The sequence below is a fragment of the Arvicanthis niloticus genome, chromosome 6 (genome assembly GCF_011762505.2).
Source record: "Arvicanthis niloticus isolate mArvNil1 chromosome 6, mArvNil1.pat.X, whole genome shotgun sequence".
Taxonomy (NCBI): domain Eukaryota; kingdom Metazoa; phylum Chordata; class Mammalia; order Rodentia; family Muridae; genus Arvicanthis; species Arvicanthis niloticus.
This window is the reverse complement of record NC_047663.1, coordinates 107,154,205-107,176,444: the sequence shown is the minus strand read 5'-3', so window position 1 is coordinate 107,176,444 and position 22,240 is coordinate 107,154,205. Positions and strand designations below refer to the sequence as shown.

The 22,240-nt window shown below is 54.5% G+C and overlaps 1 protein-coding gene across 1 annotated transcript in view; it reads left to right on the top strand.

Annotated features, from left to right (window-relative positions):
* Window positions 1-1,818: 1,818 nt before the first annotated feature.
* Notch1 (notch receptor 1) overlaps window positions 1,819-22,240 on the top strand; it is a 45,951-nt gene continuing 25,529 nt past the window's right edge. Inside the window, exons 1-4 of the mRNA XM_034505412.2 lie at window positions 1,819-2,140; window positions 3,681-3,759; window positions 20,038-20,300; window positions 20,861-21,199. Of these exons, the coding sequence (XP_034361303.1) occupies window positions 2,080-2,140; window positions 3,681-3,759; window positions 20,038-20,300; window positions 20,861-21,199 (742 nt within the window). The 5' untranslated portion in view covers window positions 1,819-2,079. The remainder of the gene's footprint in view (window positions 2,141-3,680; window positions 3,760-20,037; window positions 20,301-20,860; window positions 21,200-22,240) is intronic.

Genomic DNA, 22,240 nt, shown 5'->3' with positions numbered 1-22,240 from the left:
CCTCTCTTGTGGCTGGTCAGGTTTTGGTTTTGGGGTGTATGTGTGTGTGTGTGGTGTTGGTGGTAGTTACTTGGTTGGTTTTTACCCTTCAGGCCCTTTTCCTGGTAGACCCTGACTAGAAGGCCCAATATCTCCTGCCTACTGTGTGAAACAGCTTCACACCCACTTGCCAAGACCACAACCTTAGTCCTGCCCCCACCCAGGCCTTTTTTTCTGGTTCAGCCGTCTGAGGGTTCTACAGCTAAGTTTTCCCACCTGCGTGCTTGGCCTCTCCCTATAAAAAGAGCCAACACGTGTCCGTGTTCAGCTGGTCTGATGTGCAGCTCATTGCTTACTCATTGCTGGACAAAGACAGTGGAAGAGATACAGACACCCATGGACAGACAGGATGGCAGGTAGGCAGATGTTGCCAGGTCAGCCCACTCCCCCAGACTCCAGAAGGATGAAGCCTTCTTTGTATCCAAGTCAGGCTGGAAAAGCTGGAATATAGTTGCCACATACCCAAGCAGGACCCATCTCAGAAGAGGCACTGCAGCCAGCCGTTCCTTCTATGGAAACTGCTCTCTAGGGCTTCAGATCTCTTATATAAATATTTCTGTAGCATTGGGCGCTTTTTCTCTCGGGTACTGACCCCATGCTGCTAACCCCCAGGCTTGAGGCCAGCTTCTGAGAGCAGCAGGAAAGGGGGGCTGGACAGCTGTTGGCACTGACCCTTTAGTGCCTTCCAGAAACAGGTGTGTCAAGGGAGATGGGCGGCTCCTAGGACAACATAAGCCGGGGTTGGGGGTGGGGGTCGAGGGGGCTTATCCATGTTGAACTCACCATCCTGTTTTGGGATGGGAGGTGTTGTTCGTTTCAGATTCCATTGAACTTTGACTGCAAAGGGATAAGGAAGGCATCTTGGATGCCCAGTGCTAAGCACAGGATATACAAGCATCAAGGTGGAGAGATACAAAACATGAGAGGCTGTGCTGCCGCTGGCAGTCATTGTACCGGGACTCTGAACTTTCCCGGCCACCTAAGACAGGCAGAGCCAGGGACCAGTGAGAAGGGTGACCGTGGAACGTCTAGACTCGGGTTCCTGCTGGGAATTGAGAGCGCAATCTGTCCAGCAAGGCACTAGTCCTTGGGGAGTTCCCTTGGGGAGCTCCGAGGTCCCTTCTGCAAAGGCTGCGGGCGCGACGCCATCATCCTTTAAGGTCAAGCGTCAGGAAGTCATGGCTAAGGGTTCTGGCCTCAATCCTCCTGATGCCTACAGCAGAGACCAAACAGCTCCCAAGAGTGGAGCCCCAGGGACAGGATGCACGCAACGCTGCCAGGGCGCCACATCTAAACTCCTGCCCTCGGAGTCCCCCAAACTTGACTTCAGCTGCTCCTGCCCACGGCCCCAGACCTAACTCCAGGATGGGGCTGGTTCCTGCTGCAGCTTCGCCTTTCCCACAAGACCAGCACCTCCTCTACTATTGAAATGCAAATTCTTGCCAAATGTCGCCTAGGGCGGCTACGTACAAAGCTTGATCCTTCCGCAGCCCCAGCTCAAACTTTTGGTCTCTGTAAACTTTCGAACAAGAAGTAGTCCCTAAGTGCTCGTTTCCTACACTCCTCCAGGCCTCCTTGTCTTGCGAACCATAAGATGCTGGCTCATGTAGCTCTCCCTAACCCGGGGAGGCGCAGAGCCCACCAAAGCTCTGGGAGGGACAGGGTCCACAGGGTGGGTAAGGGTGCGCAGGAACCAGGGGCGGAGCGCGGTGGGATGGGGCGGGGCAGGGGCGGGCCCCCGCGGGGGCGGAGCGCACGCCCTCCCTGAGCCTCACTAGTGCCTCTGCCGCGGGAGGGAGCGCAGGGGCGTGGAGCGCAGGGCGCGGGCGCTGGGCGTGGGTGCGAGCGCAGTGAAGGAACGAAACCGGGTGACTGGTAGAGCCGGGGAGACCCTGAGAGTCCAGCGCCGCCCACCCGCCAGGAAAGAGGGCAGCAGCGGGTGGACGCCCGCGGGACCGCCGGTGGTGCGTGTGAACGTCCGATCCCCGCCGGCCACCGCAAGAGGCCGCCGCCTGGGCAGCGGGCAGCTGGCGAGCAGGCATGCCGCGGCTCCTGGCGCCCTTGCTCTGCCTAACGCTGCTGCCCGCGCTCGCCGCAAGAGGTAGGCGCCCGCGAGCCCGCAACTTCGGGCGCCCTTCGGAAACTTCTGCTGCGCCCTGCGCACGCTCTGGGTAGATAGGAGTAAGGGACTAGCTGCCAGCGTTGGGAGCCGGAGCGGGTGGACAGGACGTGGGACCTGATGTCCTGGAGTGAGGGGAACCCTCCTCCGTCCAGGAGGACCCACTTTTCTCATAGTGCCCAAAGACTCTGGAAGTTTGGTATGGGGCGCTGGGGCTTCGGGGCCCAGTGGCCCGGGAGGCCCAACTCTGGCTCGCACTTGGGCAGACGCTCCTGGGGCTCGCCGCGGGGGCGGACATGCTGCTTGCGCCTGCTATTTTTCGATTTGAATCGAATCGGTTTTGGTTTCCTGTTGCTTCTTGGGACTATTTATTTTCTTTCTTCTTTGCCTCCGGCCCGTGTTGGGGCGGATGTTGGGGTGCAGTATGAGGTCAGGGGCGCTATGCTCGCGTTGCTTAGAGCGGGGCGGAGACGATGTGAATTGGACTCCTAGTATGGGGTTTCGGGATCACTGTCCCCCTAGCCAGAATCAAACTTTCGAAGAGGGGCACTGTACAGGCGGCTTGCTGCCTAGGGTGGGAGTGGGACTGACTCACTTTGGAAGTTTGGAAATCCTGCGCCGATTGGAATGAAAGGGGGCTTGGCGTTTATTTCTCTGCCGGCTTCACTGAACGGGGGACTCCTATAACCAACTGCACTCTTCTCCCAGTAATTGGAGGAGAGAACTACCTGCCCTTTCCTTAAAAGTGGGCTTTTATGTGACGCACCAGCTCAGCCCCCACATCGGGGCTTAATTTTTGGAGCTCCTTAAGTTGGGGTGGGAGGGGCTTGATTAATAGCCCTTTCCAGAGGGCTGGAATTCCTTCTAAGTGAGGTTTCTAAGACCCTACCCCCACCCGGGTGCAGCGGGGGCTGCCCCTGGAGATGCCGGCGAACAGGTATTGGGTGTCGGAGGAGGCGGGGCAGGTCTCCGGGTGCGGCCCCGCTGCCCCAGGAGGCGGCCCTGGCGCGACAATGGGCCGCTCTGATTCCCGGGCCGGCGCTTTGTTGGAGGGCGGGGTGGCGGGCTCCGCAGCTGTCGCTTTTTCCCACGATCCGGGGAGCTGAGTGTGGCCACCCCCTCCCTCCTGCGGCCCCCTCGTATCTTGTGTTTGAACTGAGGCAAGGGTGGAGGCTGGTCGGGGGCTTTGCTGGGCTCCTTAATCCACTCCCACTTTGGCTGTGTGGTTAGAAGTTTGGGAGAATTTCCTAAGTCTTTCTCGTGCGGTCCACTTCGCCTCACTGAGTGGGGCTGGACACCTGCCACCTATCCTGCCTATTCCTTCTCCACTAGTTTTTTAACTACAACACTGTGAGCAGAACATTGATCTGTAAGGGCCCCCCCCGCCCCTCCCCCACACCTCGGGACTGCCAGTAACTCTAGTACATAGGCATGGTGGCTTTAGTCTCTGTCCACCGTCAGGACCATAAGGAGTTAGGTGCCCAGAATCGAGACTGACCTCTCTCTTCTGACCCTTCCCCAGGCTTGAGATGCTCCCAGCCAAGTGGGACCTGCCTGAATGGAGGGAGGTGCGAAGTGGCCAACGGCACTGAAGCCTGTGTGTGAGTACCGCCCCTGAGGGGGACCTGTTGATTTTGTCAGAGCAGAGCCCCTGCCTTCTGGGGACAGAACACTGGACTATTGTCTTCAGAAGACAGCCCAGAGGCTGAGTGCAGTCACGTGCTGACTTTTATTGGACAAAGTCTGGCAATTACTTAATCACCAGCAATTATGCCGAGTGTGGAGCTACTCTGGCCCCTGGAGGTTGGCACACTCCTTCGTGGGCCCTCAGGCTCCTGGGAATCCGCGGTACCCTAATTCTTATTTAAAATGCTTGATGCTGAATGTTCTGGGGCACTTACAAAGAGTCTGACCCCCCACCCCCTGTCCCCTGGGATCCCTCTTCTGAGCAGGAGTGCACTAGGCAGGAAATTGATGTTGTTTGTTTGTGTTCTGGTTTTGGTGGTGGTGGTGTTTTTGTTTATTTTTGGTTTTGGTGTTGTTTGCTTGTTTGTTGTAGACAGGATCTCACTGTGTAGCTCTGGCTGTCCTCAAACTCAAGAGATCTGCCTGCCTCTGCCCAGTGGAAATTGCCTATTTTAAGACAAGACCCATCTCTCCTTGAGGTGAGGTTGGGAGAAGTTAGAATGGTTCTTGTTGGCATTGCTGTCTGGATGGTGGGTGCGAGTAAGGGCTGGAGTCTGTTTTCTGTCTTGGCAGCCGCAGCCCCACCACGGGACTCTGTGCTGGGGTCCTCAGCCTCAGGTCATCAGTTGTGAAATGGGCATGACTTGGGAATGGGAAGGAATGCTCCATGCTGGGAAGTCCTTTTGGAAAGGATCCTGGCCAGGTCACCTGCCTGCAAGGACTCGGCAGCCAGGGAAAGTCTCTGCTGGTGCGAGGGCTAGTGCCTTTCAACTTGAGCTCCTCCCCACGAGACTAGCAAGGTGCAGGAGGCTGAGGCCTCCCCTGGAGGCTGGAGACGGAGAAGACTCCAGCCTGCATGGCACGCCCTCATTCCAACTGCTGAAGGGCCCATCCCCTTGACAACGAGTACTGCTGCCTCCAGTACCCAGCCTGTGGGCTGCAGCCCCACCTCCCTGGCTGTCCCGCCCTGTACTGAAGCCAATTAAGCAGGTCTGTGAGCAGTTTATTGGACAAAGCCGATTGTGCCTCTGTCAGACGCTAATGAATGCACACTACTTTTTTTTTTTTTTGCATTTTTTTGGGGGGGCCCTTTCTCCCTTTTGCAGAAGCCTCACGGACGCTTGATGCCCTAAATCTTATTTCCTTCCATTCAGAGGCCGACAGCTGGGATTCAGTAGAAGGGCAGCAGCTATTGTTGGGAGGCGATTAATGCTGTGTGATTAATTATGCGTGGCTTCCCAGAATGTACAACCCCCTTCCCCCGCCACTGTGCTCCTTGCTCTGCTTGCCTTACTGGCAGGGCAGGCCTGAAAGGCTTCTTACTTCTGCCCAGGACTTGGAAGGGTCCTGCCAGACCGGGGAAATTGAGGGTAGTTTCTTCTTAGCCTGGTCACTTGGTAGAGTTGTGCATGGGGGTAGTCTGTTTGCTGCAGTCCCACTAATAGTTGTGTCTTGGTATCTGTAGGAAGACCTTTCAAGCCAAAGGCACAGTGGTACTGTGCTTTCTTTCCCACCTCCCAAACTTGGGGAAACTGCTTGCAAATCCCTTGCAGTACAAGCCAGGCCACTGAAAGGATCTTGGTGCCAGGCCTTCTGTCTTGCACTAGATCCTAAGGCCCTTCCTCCTTGGCAGAAAACTTGCTTCAGTTTGGCTCAGAGTTCCACTGAGTTCTATCCACAGAGGCCCCATTGTGCTCACTCCGTAAGTCCAATGAAATGAAAGAGATATGCTCACTCTGGTCAGCAGAGTCGGAGGCCAAGGCTACAGCCAGGCCTGGCTGGTGATAGGCACAGGTCTGGACTCACTGTGCAGTTTGGGGCCCTTTATAGCCAATCCATAGAGGGGTCCAGCTCACTATGTTGCCCTGGGTGCTTGAGAATCCCATCCTGTTCTTTGGTGGTGTCTACGTTTCCATTCCAGCCTAGTTCTTCACATGGCCTCAGGAGGCCTGCCCAAGAGTTTGCCAGAGCACACACAGAGGGGTCCACCTCTCCTGACTGGGGAGAGGCAGCTCCCCCTTTCCTCAAGGGAACCTCAAGGGCAAGCTTGGGGCCTGTAAACCTCTGACACACCTAGTTGTGATCCTAATGGTTTTTGGCTTCTTGTGCTGCATACCCCGAGAAGGGCCTGGGAAGTATGAAGTCATAGGACAGCGAATTGGTGCCTTGTAAATCATCTCTTCTACCCAAACAGAGAACCTGCCCCAGAAGCTGCTGGGCAGGGAGTTTCAAGGCTCAGGATTGCAAAGTGAATCCTCTTGGTACCAAGTGCCTTCTTTTAAGTACTAGAGTATGACTGAGGTCTAGCTAGCCAGTGATCATGTAGGAAAGGCCTGGCTTTGCACCCTGTAGGCAGAGAACAGTCTGGGCAGCTGCTATGCATTGTGGGATATCAAAGGCCTTTTGGGGGAAGATTTGGGGCTCACCATGCCTTCCTTGGGGGGCCAGTATATGCTGAGAGGAATGCTGACAGCAAGTTGTCATTTGGAGAGCCAGAAGGACCTCTACACTTGGGTAAACATGAATTCACTGCTCAAAAATGCCTATAAGGGGCTGCAGGCTCTGAACTGAGGGCACTTAGGGAGACTAAAGCCACCTTCACTGGGAGCTAAGCCAGATGTGAGGAAGATATGCATTTTAAATGCACTTAGAAATCAGGTGAACTATGCCCTGAGAAACTCAGGATGGTGGGTGATAATCTTGGGACACCCCTATGTTTGAGAGGTCTCACCTTAGCGTCACCATCTTTAAGTCAGGGCAGGATCAGGATTGATATCTTGGTGGTGCACAAGGATTGAGTAAGAGCTGTGAAGAGTAGACACTGTAGAACATCTATGTCCTTTCCACACTCTGCTGGTGAGCTGGTGGGGCTGCTTTCAAGGGCCTCATTCTCCCATATTAAGTTGGGTAATGAATTAACTCACCATCCCAGTAGTGCTATCTGATGGTTCTGTTTAGGTTACTGTTTAGGCACGAGCTGGCTGGATCTGAGGATTCTAGCCTGGACGAGCCTGCAGTTGTCAGCTCTTTTGCTTTCCTTTTTTGGACTTTCTGTGTCTGTGCACTCTGAGCAGGCATATGTATGGAACTCCGAGGACAACTTCTGCCAGTCGGTTCTCTCCTTCCAGTGAGAAGTCTGGGATCAGAATCAGGTTGCCAGGCTTGCACAGTAAATGGCTTTACCCTCTGAGCCATCCCACTGGTCCCTCAGACACTTTAAAGCTAATATTGTGTTCTGTGTTCCACTCTACATGTAACCCCAAACTGGGACAGGACCACTCTGGAGGGTCATCCAGCATGTCTGTGACATCTGCATACACGGTAGACCTGCTCCACCATGGCCTGACAGGGCCCTCAGCAGATCAGCTAGGATCAGGCACAGGGAGAGAAGTCAGCCATGCTTGGCTGAGGAGTGTTTCAGATGATACCATTCCCTCCCTCTCTCCAGAGTATGCATTATAGCCACATCCCTGGCCCATCACTTCCCACCAACTTGGTGAGGAAGCAGGGGTGAGGCCGGAAGTGATTGGTGGGCTGAGGAGAGACGAGTGTTCTATGTCCTCGGTCACCTGGCCCTGCTACTGTTCCATTCAGTCACATGCCATCTTGGGTTGGTCCCGTCCAACCCAGTAGGAGAACCAAGGCTGTCCTAGGCTTGCCTGTCTGTGCAGTGCCTTGTCTGGCCTTCAAGGACATGGGGTTAGAAAAACAGGTAAAAAAAAAAAAAAAAAAAAAACCAGCCTCACAACTTCACTTGTCTCAGAACCTGTGGGGAGATGTCCAGGTACTGGAACACCTGAGCAGAGGTGGGATGTTCCGTGAAGGAAAGTGTCTCTGTGGGCAGCCCTGCCTCTGGCCAGCAGCCAACAGTTTTTCCACTGAAGGAATAATAATAACGCTAAAGGAGAGAGACAGAGAGCAAGCTGTGACCTCAGCAGGAAGAGGGTGGGGTAGACCAGACAGGAGAGCCCTGTTTCTAGGAGCTGCACAGGATGTAGATAACCAGAGCTGGCTACTGGGATCCCCAGAAGTTGGGTGGTAGTAGAGAGGTCTCCACAGGTTTGTGCCTGGGTCAAAGACGGAAGCTCCACCGGGAAAGATGGTTTTGGCCCTCACTCCTGGCCCCTGTGGTGGGGCAGTAGACATCATGGTGAGGCAGGGACCAGAGGGCAGGCAAGTTGGGCTGAGGGGTTGAGCTGTCTTGTGTGGAGAGGGATGTGCTTCATATGTCATCCCTAAATAGTGAGAGAATGTGGCTTTGTAGCTGAGTGGTGTCCACGCTGCTTTCCTCAAAAACATGGAGGCAGCAGCTCTCACAGGGCTGTGATCAGCCATGCAAACTTGGTGGCAGAGGGCTGGGTTTTCCCAGAGGGCCTGTCCCACCCTGCTTGTTTCATCTCCAGTTTATAGGTGGGAAAAACTGAGGCTAAGGGTGAAGAGGCTGGGGGGTGGGGGACCTAAGGGCAACTTGCATCAGCTTTCACCTTCATGTGCAGGCGTATCCAGAACTTTCCAGACCTTTCCCAGGGGCTCAGGGGGAATCATCAGCAGCTTTAACGAGCGGCTGGCTTCAGGGCATCGTTGTGACTAGGTCAGGACGTGTCTGATCCCCCTTGTTTCCCAGGCAGGGCACACCCTGGCACCTGCTGGCTGAAAGACACAGACCAGCTGGTTTTGGTGAGCCGTACTCTAGTCTCAGTTTACCCCCTATGCATGAGAGGGCACCGGAACCTCCTCTCTGTTGTATGTAGGCTGGGCTGAGAGGTAAGCTACAGGCGTTAAGAGTGGCTGCTTTGGGAGGCAGCAGCACCAGGACTATCCCTGTGGCAGGGCTGGGGACACCCTGCTGGATAGGGGAGTGATTGGCAGGGTGGGAGGGCAGTGGATGTCTTTCTTGTGGCCTTACCCCACGCTATCTAGCTGTACTAGAGTCCAGGATTCTGAGGGCTGATTTGGGAGATGGGGCTTTTGGGAGGTAGATGACACACTTTGTAAAACATGCCATTTGAGCCATGGAAAAGTGCACAATGCAGTGTACTTAGCAGAGGCATGGATTGCACAACCAGCCCACCTATCCAGTTCCAGACTCCTTAATCACCCCAATGGCAGCTGCTTACCACCCCCCTCCCCTCCCTGGCAGCCACTAAGCTGCCCTCTGTCCCTGAGCCTTTGCTGTTCCATTTCCTGTGAATGAAGTTCCCCAGTCTGTGGCCACTGAGTGCTGCTTTCTGAGCATGGATGATGCCAGGGTCTCGCTGTGCCACTGTGGGTGCCAGCTCTGCACTCCTGTTAAGATAATTTCCAGCTTCTGGTGCCATCAGGATGAGCCCGGTTGTGAGTCCTGACAACAGCGCCAAGGGGCCAGAATGTACATCTCTGGGCCCATGCTGTCCCCTGGGAACGTAGGGCTCCTTGAGTGGGACCTGATGTGCTTCCATGTTGGTCACTGATAATGTGCCCAAGGCCTCACAGTGAGTGCCCAGTGCCCACGGGAGACTCACATCTAGCTATCCTGTCTTGCCTTCCAACAGACATCTAGCCTCTTGGCCTTTTACAACCTGAAGGAAGAGCTAATGGGGTCTGCGTGCCCGGTACAGGACAGTGGAAGCGGGGGATTTTTGCTGAGGGTTTCGTATGCTCTGGAGCCTAGGACCTAGGGCAGGCAAGGCAGCCGCCTCACCTAGGCACCTAGCTATGAGGAGATGGGAAGCCAGGGAAGAAGAGCTGCTGGAGACAGCCTTAGTGTCCAAAGAGTAAAGCTTGGGGAACCATGTGTCTGAGTGCCCTAGGGCTTCCACAGCTTGATGTGAGGCCCACCACAGGGTAGCATCTACAATAGCCTGGATGGGTCTGCTTTCTCAGTGTCCCTGAGACCAACAGGATTCTAGGACTAGCCCCTTCCCCCAGAGACCTCACCTCTAGACCAGGCCTTTATCTCCTTAATTATTAATTTATTTTTCATTTTGTGAGCATTGGTGTTGCCTGCGTGTGTGTCTGTGTGAGAGTATTGGATCTTCTGGGAGCTGGAGTTACAGACAGTGGTGAGCTGCCATGTAGGTGCTGGGAATTGAACCTGGGTCCTCTGGAAGAGCTCTTAACCACTGAGTCATCTCTCCAGCCCCTAGACTGTGCCTTTTTGTTGCAGCCCCCTGGACTGAAATGCTCTGGGTAGAAGGCCACCCAACTTTACCCTGTGCTCCTGCCATTTACACTCTAGAGTGAATGAGCTAGGCTAACTCTCCTCTTTCTGCCCCCCCCTCCCCTTTAGTTTCTTTGGTACTCACCAGGTGAGTTATATCCACTGCTGAGGCACAGGTAGGAATGACTGTCTCCAGTTATGGAACAGGGCCAAATGCTGGTTCCAGCCTTACTGTAACAGGCAGATAAGAGGAGGTGTCATTGGGCTTGTGTTGGTTTGTCCTGTCACCTGGCCCGGTGTCTCTCTGCTACTGAAGTGCTTGAAGTGCTGCCTTCTGAACTAAGTAGATGAGCCGCTTGTCATCTGTTGATGCTGCTAACTTGCTGAACCTCTACCACAGGTAGTGCCAGAGGCCAACCTGACCCAAGCCCTGGCACAGGCCTGGGGAGGCAGGTCCTGCCACATGCACTGTCAGCTTGTGTGAACAATTTGCTCTGTGCAGTTGCCTGAGGATTTTGAGATGTGGATATGCCTACCCCTTGAGAGTCCTTAGACCTGACTGGGAGGACAAAGGACTCTCCTTCTTCCAAGATGATACCCAGGCACTGAGGCCATAGCTTGGCTCCGGGCCTCCTGCCTTAACACCACATGTGGGTCACCCTGTATGAATCACAGCCCAGCCACAGGGAGGCTAGGGAGCGGCAGCCTGCATGGAGGCCACTAACTTTCCTAGAGAAACATCTGTGTTTAATCAAGTTCAGGAAGAAAGCTGGGCGGCAGCTTGCTCCCTGGAGCAGGTTTTCCCACGGCCCAGAAGCATGAGTGTGTGTGTGTGTGTGTGTGTGTGTGTGTGTGTGTGTGCGCTCACGGGCGTGTGTGCATGCACGCGCTCACATGTAAGGTACATGAGAAGGGGAAGAAGCAAGGTTGACAGTGGCTTTCTTTCCTCCACATGTTCCATCTTTTTTTTGTGATAGGGTATCTCACTGAACCTGAAGCTGTCAATTCAGCTAGACAGGCAGCCATTGGGCTTCAGAGATCCTTCTGTCTTCTTTCCTGGAAGGCTGGGCTACATGCCAACATACCCAGATTTTTACCTGGGTTCTGGAGGTTTGAACTTAGGTCTTTGTGCTTACCCAGCAGGTACTTTGCCTATTGAGTCAATATTTTGTGTGTGTTTGTGTAGGTGTGTTCACGTATGTATGCTTGTATACTGGTGTGTGTAGAGGCCAGAGGTCAGTACTGGGGTCCTCTTTTTGCACCCCATCTTATTTTTTATAACAGGGTCACTCACAGAGCCTGGAGCTCACTGCTTCAGCTAGAATGGCTGGCTAGTGAGTTCCAAGGATCCTCCTGCCCCCACATCCCCAGGACGAGGACAAATGTGTGCTGCCTTCCTGGCTCATGTGGCTGCTGAGGACTGGAGCCCGTGTCCCAGTGTCCTTACTTTAAAAGTAGGTTTGCAGGTGGAGTTCTTGGTGTACAGTGTCCCCCTATAGTAGTCCAGATTTCACCGAGACCCCAGAAGGGAGGAAGCAGCCCACACGGGGATCTAACTCACTCTCTCCAGGCTCCCAGGGCCATTGCTCTGCTTGGAGAGGAATGTGGGTGGTAGAAGCTGGAAAGATCACTCAGGTCTGAGTGGCAGCAGCTCGGCCTCCCACCATTTCCTCTCCGTTTCAGTTCTGAGTGAGCGGAAACAGCACAGTTACTGGAAATGAGAGGTTTGTGGGGAAAGCGAGGCTCCCAGTGTGTGTGCCCGGCCTGAGGAGGCTGGGGTAGGGCACATGCTGCCTGTGTGCTCAACCCTCTGCTGCTCTGGTTCATCTCTGGATCTGGTTGATCATGACTTCTAAAGGCTGATCCTGCGAGGTGGGGCTTTCCTTCCTTACTTCCTCTTCTAAGGGTCAGACCAGGGTGACCTCAACTCTGTCTCAGAGCCTGATAGTGGAAACCAAGTGGGGTGCTGGTTTGTGGGACAGTGATGTCAGGTCAGGCCATGGCTGCATCCTATCTTCATGGCTCAGAGTCTGACCTAGTCTGTGGTATTGGCAGCTAGGTTACGCTGGGCAGTCTGGTCAGATGGACCGGGGCAGGTCTGGGACCAGGTGGGCAGCCCAGGTTTCTAAGGCTTGGCTTACAGTTTTCAGAGGCCACAGTGAAGGCCGGATGCCCCCTGCCCTCACAATATACTCTGAACTTGGCCTCTGAGCCAGGCTTGTCCCCCACCCCCACCCCCCCAGCACCCTGTTCCATTAGGCTGTACCTGGTCAAAGCTCAGATCAGGGATACTTCTTCCAGAGCTGGGGCTGCAGCTACAGTTTCACATTCTCTCTTTATACAACAGGACCCATCCCATCTCCTTGGGGTGGATGGAGGATCCCATGGAGTGCACTGTAGCTAAAGGTGCCGGCTGGCCTTGCTGCTGGTATATGGGCTTCATCTGTCTTTGAGAGTGCTGTGTGTTACCATGACTCTGCAGAAAATGTCTGGCTGACTGGGGCAGCTCAGACCTGATGGGGCAGGATGGGAGCGATCACAAGGATGCCATTGAAGTGATACTTGAAAAGAAGCTAGGCCTGGGACATCAGTGTCCACAGGGGCAGAGGGGCCAGGATCTGCAAGCCCAAAGCTTTTCCTAGACCCACTGGCCTGGGACACCCTGGGTCCTATACAGCTTCCTCCCCAGAGCACCTCCTCTGCCCTGGGCCCCTTCTAGAGCAGGGTACATTCAGCTGGTTCTCCTTCTCAACTTTTCTGTGTCCTAAAGCAGAACAGGGGATTCTTGTGGATAGCCATTATGACACATTTTGTGTCCAGGATTGGGGTGGGACCTAGCTATCTGCTGGGATATGGGGACCTCCCAAGCAGGGAACTTTTTTCTGGTTGGAAAACATTTGGTTGGAGTTGAGGCTGCTGAGTTTTGAGAGGTAGGGGCGATCTCGGGGGGGGGGGGCCCCCACCAAAGCTGCAGTCTGCACTTCAGCAAGTCAGCCAAAGGGTTCACTGAAGGTGGGTTTCCTGGGGGGCCCTTGAAGAATGCAGCTACGGTCTGCCTACTTTGTCTGCCCAGCAGCTGGTGTGGCTCTGTCCCAGTGGGTAGCTGGACATAGGCTTCACAAGCACATCTTCAGTGCCACCAGTTGGAAACGACAGCCACAGGGATGGTGACAGGTGACCCTTCTGCTAGGAGGGTCCTGAGGAGTTTGGAGAAGCTGGGAGTTTTGAGGTTTGCCTTGCAGTGGCAGGAGCTTCCCTTTTCCTGGGTTCCTCACGGAGAACCTTGCCCCACTTCCTAAGAGTTTTGTTTCAGCCAAATTCCCATACTGTGTGCCTTTGCCCTTTTTTTTTTCTGGGGAGATCAGATGACCAAAGTGGTGAGGCAGTTTGAGATCCAGGGAACTTCTCACATTCCCAGGGAGCCTTATGCTACTCTGTCTTGACTGTGACTGTTCTCAGAACCAAGACTACTCCATGGTGGGAGATAGGAATTAAGCACTACAAAATCTGGAGTGTGTATGTAGCGCCTGCTAACCCTCTGTCTTCCTATCTGTAAAATGGGCCTAGCCCACTTCCAGGACTGTAGTAAGGGTCTAGTGAGGTGAAGCTTCTGGCATCCAAGGACCAGTTTAGCCAGGTGGGAGCATGTCTTCTCTTTTGGACCTTGACGGGGGGGGGGGGTGGAAATGTAGACAGAGTAGCCTCTGGACAGGTCCCTCTCACCATCTTCACATTTATTTGGGGCAGCAGAGATGGGTAGGTGCCATACTGTTCTTGGCTTTGGTGTAGATCTCAGTGGGGTGTCTGGCTTAATCTCCCTCTGGATGAAGCTTTTCCTTCTGCTTAGTTGGAGCAGCTTTAGGTCCAGGGCTGAGTTCTACCTTGCATAGGCCAGAGAGGCCTATAGTTGTCCTCTGTAACCATCCCTAGCTTTCCTTGGTACTGGTACACAGAGGCTTGTTGCCATGAGTCCCAGGGACCACTCAAAGTGGCTGGCAGGCATTGTAGAGTGTTAAAGGAAGACACATTCCCAGCCTTGTTTGCAACTTGGGGCTGTCTGTGTTTGGGGATGATCAAGCAGGAAACTGTCCCTAGTGGAGGCAGGAGCTTAAGCAGGTGTTTTTCACACCCTAGCAGTGACCCCTGCTTCCTGGTGACCCCAGTTTGCTGGATGGTGCTTTCACCAATGGTGGAAGGGGCAGATTGGGTGGAGTCTCCCACCCCTGCTCCCGTGGGTCACCACTTCCCACAGACCAACTCCAGGAAATTGTTTAATGCCCCCACCCCCAAGAGCCTTTTTGTCCCCCAGAGGAGCCTTCACAGGCAGCAGTGGGGAGGAGAGTATTGTTTTCCCTGTAGTGGGAAAAGGTGGCTTCCCTAGAGGGCAGGTTCCAACCTCAACTGTCTCCCACACAAAGGGCTTCCCTGAGCCAGGCCAGGAAGCTGGTGCTTTTCCTGCGCTTCCTTTTTCAGCATATTTTAAACCATCCAAGGATGCAACTGGGGGGAATGATTTGAAGACAGAAGAGCTGAGCATGCTGGGAGTGGTTCTTTGAGCTGAGCCTGGACCCTGGCTTCAGTCCTGGCCAGCCCCACAGCCACCTGTAGACATGTTATACCTGCCCTAGCTGTGACCCACGTTCTTGCTCTGTCCACTGCTGTCCTTCTAGTCTGAGCAGCAGCTGCTGTGGGAGCCAGGGTCCCTAAGGCTTCAGAGTCTGGAAGGAGACCACAGCTCAGCTCTTCCTGCCGGCCTTCCCTGCTGGCACAGGTGGAGGCACAGATGCTGGCTGTAAGCAGCAATGTTGCTGTCCCCTCTGGGAACAATGCGAGCAGTGCATGGACGAGCTACCTACATGCTTGTGTACCTCATCCAGCCACAGTGGGGAAGGAAGCTGGGTTGGGGGTTGTGGGGGCAAGAGATCATGAGGTTGACGAGGGCTGTTCTCTCCCCCATGTTCTGAGTGATCTTCAGACAAGTGTTTGGATCCAGGCAGGTTTAGCGGGAAAGCTAGGCTCTTGTATGCTCTTTGCCTTGAGTTCTGTGGGGAAGAGAAGGAATGGAACTGTGGTCTGCAGAGGTCTCCCACCTTATGGATTTTGAATTAACCGTTCTGAACCAGGGAGAATACCAGGGAACCATTCAGAAAGGTGTGAGCACCTTCCTTCATCAAGGCACTAGGATTTGGGGCTCTTGGACTGGCTCTGCTCAGGTCCCAGGGCTGAGGCCCCAGAACCTTTCTCTTGACCCCAGAAGCCTTTGCCAAGGATGGAGCTGGGGCTGTTGACCCTGTGAAAACCCTACAGGTGGGCTGTTTGAGTGAGAGGTAGCCCTGGTTTTGGACCCACTGTGGGAAAGTTGGGTGGCAGGCAGCCAGCTTTCCTGTATTTTAGCTGAACAGAACAAAGTCAGGCTGGGGTAGGGATCTGCATCAGACCATCCCTTGGGTACAAGAGAATGATCACCACTTGTTGAGTGGGACCTGGCCGAACAAGGGCTTCAGCTCTACTTGGGTGGCTCCAGAGCCAGGTAGAGTAGACTAAAAAAGACAGGCGCTCTCCACCACCATCACCTGGTGCCAGGGGGCCTGAGGTATGCAGTCATACACTGAGCCACCCTCTGCCTCTGGATCATAGATCTGGTGTGTGCTCTGAGCCCCAGGAGCTCAGATGCCTCAGTGCAGGGCCCCTCTCCCAGAGAAGAATAAGCAAGAGCCTTGGTACTCAGGTATAGGCCTGCAGTGCTCCCAGTCCTCAGATGGGTGCTTTTACCTGTGCAACGAATACATTCTTTGAGGGACAGGACTGTACCTTTGTGACTCAATCCTAGCCATGCCCAGAGTGAGAGTTTCTCAGCACCTTGGATCTGCTGGTGCCTGCTGCAAGGGCCTCTCTTCAACCTTCAACCTCCTCCCTACACACACACAAACACCACACACACAGACACCACACACACAGACACACACAGAGACTCACACACACATACACCACACAGACACACAGACACAGATACACACACACACACACACACAGAGAGAGAGAGAGAGAGAGAGAGAGAGAGAGAGCTCTCTTGGAAAACTGAGGCCAAACTGAGAGTTCCATCTCACCATGGAGAGGCAGAAGCAGAGCTGGGAGGGCCCCACAAGACATACCTCCTTCTGGAAGTGCTTTCTCACCCCCAAATTCCTCTGGCCACTGGATTCTGAGAAGCCAATGAAAGGGCTCCAGTGTTGACAGCCTACCCCACCCCCACCCACCCCACCCCAGCTATCTCAAGTTTACTAAACCCTCTACTCCTTCCCCTACTCAACCATAAACCTACCAAGGGCAGAAGCTAAGGAACCCCCCACTACAGTCCCTCTGCTCCCTCCTCATTTTGGGGTGGAGGGAGCTGTCATCTGTCCCCTGGGGGCAGCAGATGGCCACGTAGTTTAGAAAGGAAAACAGCACAATTTAGAATTAGTCCCGGGTGAGAGGCCACAGCAACATCTGCCTCTGGATGCTTCGGGGAGTCACATTTCCATGGACTGGCGCTGCCAGGGAGGTGGGAGGCAGCACAGTGGAAATACTGAGGCTGCCAACAAAGCGCAGGCAGCAGTTGTGGGATGACAGGCACAGGGGCCATTTATACTCCTCTGCATCTGCGGAAGCCACCCCCTTCCTGGGCCCCAGCCTGCCTGCTACTCACCTGCAGCTAGCCACAGTGGGACAGGTCACACCACAGGCAATGGAGTATGTGGTGTAGAAGAAGCAAAGTGGAGAAGTAGGTGCCCCAAGGAGCCCTAAGAAGGAAGTAAGGAGAGGGCACACCTGCCATGGCTGGGTTCCCACTGTGAAGGCCCTGAGTGCCATAGGAGAGCATTGCAGGTGGTTCCCGTCTTGTTGATGGTCAGGCCCTCATTCTGAGGAAGTTCCACCTTTCAGTCCTGGGAGGGTCTTTCCCTACCTAGAAAGGAGGTGACTTGGGAAGCAGAGGACATCCTGGGTCCCCTAGGAGGCTCTGGTTGGTGCTCAGGGACTCCCCAGTGAGTGAGGCTTCCAGTGGGGCTTCCATGCCTCTGTGTTGCTCACATTCACCTGTCAGTGTTGAGGACCAAATGGGGTATTGTGGCCATGGCTGTAGCCCAGCTGTGGCCTCAGTGTCCCTTCTTAGGGACATTTGAATGCTGTGAGGAGAGAACGTGGCCAGATGGTACAGAGGTCAGACAGGTAGGCCACAGACAGAGGTAAAGGGCATTTGAGTTGTTGTCTGTCCCTCAGGCCCCTGCCCCAGACCTAGATCCTGCCACTTGGCTCCAGGCATCTGAGGGATGGTCCCATCCAAGTGGCCCTGCTGGTCCTCCAGCTATGGAATGTCAGTGGTGGACAGTGGCCTCACCCGTGGTGGTAGGCACAGCTAAGCAACATGCCTGCACTATGGTGTCCCCAAGCCGAGGGTGGCAGTGGGGTGGACAATGGGCCTTCTCAGCCACCACATTCCCCCACAGAGGAGCTTCCCTGGCCACCAGCTTCCCAGCTCCTGCCCCACCCGCTGGTGTTGGCGTCTGGCCGCGCCCAGCAGGAGCAGCTGTCCCCTCCACAGATGCACCTGCTCCCTGCTGCCCTTTGTCCATGCTGCTGGCGCCTGATTTATTGGCCATATTTTCCCCCTTGCTGGTCCAGCAGAACACAGCAGTGTTGGCAAGTGTGCATCCCATCTAGGCGGGTTTCCTCAGGCGGGTTTCCTCCAGTCTTCACATTGTGGTTCCCTATAGCTCAGGGTGCCTGAGGGTACACAGCCCGTGGCCGGCGGGATGAGGGATGTGATCAAGTTTGAGCCTTTGGTTGCATTCAGTGTCTTTTCCCTAAGAGACCTAGCAGGGGGTTGCATAAGTACCTAAGTACCGGAGAACTAGTGTGGCATTGGGCTTGCCCCATTTTTCCTACCCAGGGAAATCTTCCCGCCTTTGGGAGCCTCAGTCTCACTGGCCTAGAGCTTCCCCTATTCTCTTGGCCTGCAGGAATGGGTGGACAGCAGCTCCATTTGGCTTTGAAGATGAAGCTCCCTCTGTCCCTTAATACTCCCTCCCCCGTGACTTCACCAATGGCTGGGAAAGAAAAAAAAAAAAAAAAAAAAAAAAAACCTTTTCTCCAAGTGGGCTGAGGCCAACCCTGCCCGACAAAGGGGCATTGATTGATCCAGAGAGGAGGGCTGCTTCTAGGGGCCAGCCTCAGCGAGCAGATCCCAGGCTCCCTGCAGCCTCTCCAGCCGGTTAGTAACTGGATTCACGAGTAGTGAAAGCAAAGACTGCCTCCTAGCCTCCCCAAGGTTGATTCTACCAGAGCCTAGGTGCCCCAGAGAAGCAGGTGTGGATCTCAGTGGCTGCCCACACTGGTGGAGAGGTGCCCTCCAAGGCTACCCCCCATGCAGGAGGAGCCAGATGTCCCCCATCCCTACCCTACCCCACCCCACACACCAAACACACACTTGCCATGCTGGACAGGAACCATTGCATAGGCTTGAGTTAACTCCCCAGGGGGTGGGGGTGTGATTTGTTTTCTTTAAGCCAGTTGGTTTGAGACTTTTGGCTTCTGGCAACAGATGGTCACCAGAGTGGCCATTTTGTGTCTTCCATACCCAAGCGGTAGACACAGATGAAAGGCTTCAGAGAGGACAGATGCCTCCCATTGCTTCTGCTGAGATACCTGACCCCAGGCCCCACGCTGCCTACAGCAGCTCTTAGTGAGGAGGCCTCTCACAGAGCCACCCTCACATGGGGATTTGATTATAAATAGCAGTTCAGAAGCAAGTGGGGTCTGACAGGTTGGCTGGAGGTAGGGATTCAGGCAAGTTACAGCCATAGCTTTGGGTGCTTGGGGAGTCAAGGAGCAGTCTGTATGCCAGTGAGCAGGTTCTGGAAATCAGGATGGCTGTTGGCAGGGGCTGTGTCAACCCACCACCTGACTGTGACCCTGCCATAGGGGCTGCCCTGTCAACTAGTACGTTCTGCCTCAGAGCCTTTGACTCTGGGAAGAGCTTGGTTTGGCGGCTCCCAGAGCCTTCTGTGGGAGTGTGGGTCCAAGAGGTGGGGCAGGAGTGGGGTCAGGGATTTATGGCCCAGACTGTGGGAGCTAGGCAGGCAGGTGGCTGAGGAGGCTACTGAGGCTGGGACAGTGGTGGACCTTGAGCTTGTCCCTGCAGGGAACCAGTGAGTCTAAGCCTGGAGACAGGAAACCCCTCACCTGCCTGGAGGTGAGACAGGCTCTCAGTCTCCATCCTTCAATGTATCACGTCCTCAGAGGACAGTGCTGAAGCTGCTGGGTGTGTGGTACAGAGAACTTATACCTGGAGGTTTTATTTGTTCCTGAGGGGATGCCATTATGGTTGGGGGTATGATATGAGGAACCTACGTCTGAGGGCTGAGTTGTAGAGAGTGAGCACCAGCCTGCATCCTGGCATAGCCCCCTTGCTACAGGGCAGGAACTGAATAGAGAGAAAGCACTTACAGTCTCCAGTCTGCTCTGCTTCCCGCTTTCACTGTGCTATTGATGTTTGAAAGTGGAAGGAACCGTGAACTCTTTTATTACCCAGATGATGCATATTCATGACAGAAGCTGGGAGAGAAAAGCAGATCAGCCTGCTAAATGAGAGTTTCACAGAGTCCTGTCGACATCCCCCCACTGGGGGGTGGGGGGGGACCTCTGCTGAGCCTGCAGGGGCTCCTCCTCCAATGGCTCACTGCAAGTATAGACTCAGGTTTGAAATCTGTCTGGTTTGAAATTCAGGCCGGTCTTGTCTCTAGCCTGGCCCCAATTAACAGTCGTTATTATTTCTTTTTTTTATTGAGATGAAGCTCACTTAATATGTGAAAGTAACCACTTTAAAGTGAGCACCTCCATGGCGCTGACGCATGCTCCAGAGCTTACATCATCCCAGAAGCCTCTGCCCACCAAACAGCCACTGCACCTCCATTCTAGAGCTTGGTTCTAGTTGTACCTGCCGCCCAGGGTCGGGTAGCTGTGGCCATGAGAGAAGCGGGCTGGCGAGCTAACTGCCCTACATGTCTGTCAACAGCTGCAGCAGGGCCTTTGTGGGCCAACGGTGCCAGGACCCCAATCCTTGCCTCAGCACGCCATGTAAGAATGCTGGAACATGCCACGTTGTAGACCATGGCGGCACTGTGGATTATGCCTGCAGCTGTCCCCTGGGTTTCTCTGGTCCCCTCTGCCTGACACCTCTGGACAATGCCTGCCTGGCCAACCCCTGCCGCAATGGGGGCACCTGTGACCTGCTCACTCTCACAGAATACAAGTGCCGCTGCCCTCCAGGGTGGTCAGGTAAGGGCTATAAAGATGAACTTCATGGCTGGACCCTTAGGCCCGGCCTACCCTATCCTTGTTGACTTGAGATACTTTGATACACCAAACTTTATCCTCTCCTGGCTCAGAGTTCAGCTGGGATCTACTATCCTGAAAAATCTTGGGGGTTCCTTGAGAACTCTAGTCCTTTCCAGCCCCAAACTGTCTGTATTTTGGCTGCCCTATTCCAGGGCCCCAAACTCTCACTGTTTCTGTGAGTAAAGGGTGAGTCCTCATGCAGCCCTGGCCTTACATCCCCCTGTCAGGGTGCCTCAAGCTGCCATTGCTTATATATGTGGGGTCCAGGAGACAGCTAGGTACAAGTTCTAGACGGCCGTTTCTGTCCTTGAGCTGTCACTTGGTCTCTTGTGACTTCCAGTGCTTTATATGCAGAAGATAGCCACATTTTGCAGCAGGTACTGAGAATCATGAAGATAACACGTTAGAGCTATCTTTGGCTGGTGCCTCCATGATGTCCAAATCTGCCATGGCTCATAGGGAGGCCCTGGCTACAGCTGACCCTCTTCCCTGCCCTCCAGGAAAATCATGTCAGCAGGCTGACCCCTGTGCTTCCAACCCCTGCGCCAATGGTGGTCAGTGCCTGCCCTTTGAGTCTTCGTACATCTGTGGCTGCCCGCTTGGCTTCCATGGCCCCACCTGTAGGCAAGATGTTAATGAGTGCAGCCAGAACCCTGGGCTTTGCCGCCATGGAGGCACCTGTCACAATGAGATCGGCTCCTATCGCTGTGCCTGCCGTGCCACCCATACTGGTCCCCACTGTGAACTGCCCTACGTGCCCTGCAGCCCCTCACCCTGCCAGAATGGAGGCACCTGCCGCCCTACAGGGGACACCACCCACGAGTGTGCCTGCTTGCCAGGTAGGTTCCGTCTTGGTATGCTGGCCTCTAGCCTAGACATCCATGTCTGTGCATGTCCTGCTGTCAAGCCTGAGGGATGCAGAAAAAGAGTTAATGCCCTTTGGAGGGAGCCCAGAAAGAAGTTTAGAAAAGGGCAGCAGTCATGGAGCCTTAGGTATAATGTAAGAGCTGGTCAGGATAGCCAGGTCACACTCTCAGTGGTACCACACACATATGTCAGTCCCCACTGGTCTGTTTCTGACTGGACCATTTGCTGAGATCCAAATAGCTTGGTCCACAACCCCCAAGCCTTCTTTCTGCTGATAAGAGTGCCTTCCCTTGGTGTTTTCTTCATGCCAGGCCTCTCCTGACCCCTGGCTGACTAATACCCACCATGTCAATACCCAGAGCTTCTTAGAGCTGGAAGCCAGCCTGCCCTTACAGATGCTTGTGAGCTGTTTGACATCCACATGTCTCTGTATATCAGGGGAGCACACTGTCGTGGGCAGTCCCTGGGGTTTCCCCTGTCTCTGGGGATGGTAATTGGATAACCAGGCCTTGAGGGTTTTAGGGGCCTTGTGTTGTTCATTACTTCCTCCCTCCTCAGTGTTCTTCCCACTGTGCCTGATGTCTCTGCAGGGGTGGGGCCTGCAGGCACAGCCCTTGTTGCCGCTCTAATGATGGCAACTCAGACATATGAGGCAGCATGGAGCTGCCGCCAATCTACTTGTGGCAGGGTGGAGTGGGTCAACATACCAGGCAGTTGAGAGGAAGGAGGAGTGGGCTCAGGAAGTAGGAATAGATTTGGTTGCTTGAGGTGACCTTAGGCCACTCCCCTTGCAACCCCGGGGGCCGCCCTACCCCCCTGAAAAAGGGAAGTTCCCTTCTGCCCCAATCTTGCAGAGCCAGCCTCAAGACTCTGCGTGCAGACACTGTCTTATGCATTTCCTGAAAGTCACTGGGCAAGCTTGAAGGTAATAGCTGCACACTCCCCGGCCTCTCTGGAGGGCTGGGACAGGATTTCCATGCTCAGTAGGGCCCCAAAGCTGTGGGTTCAGATCT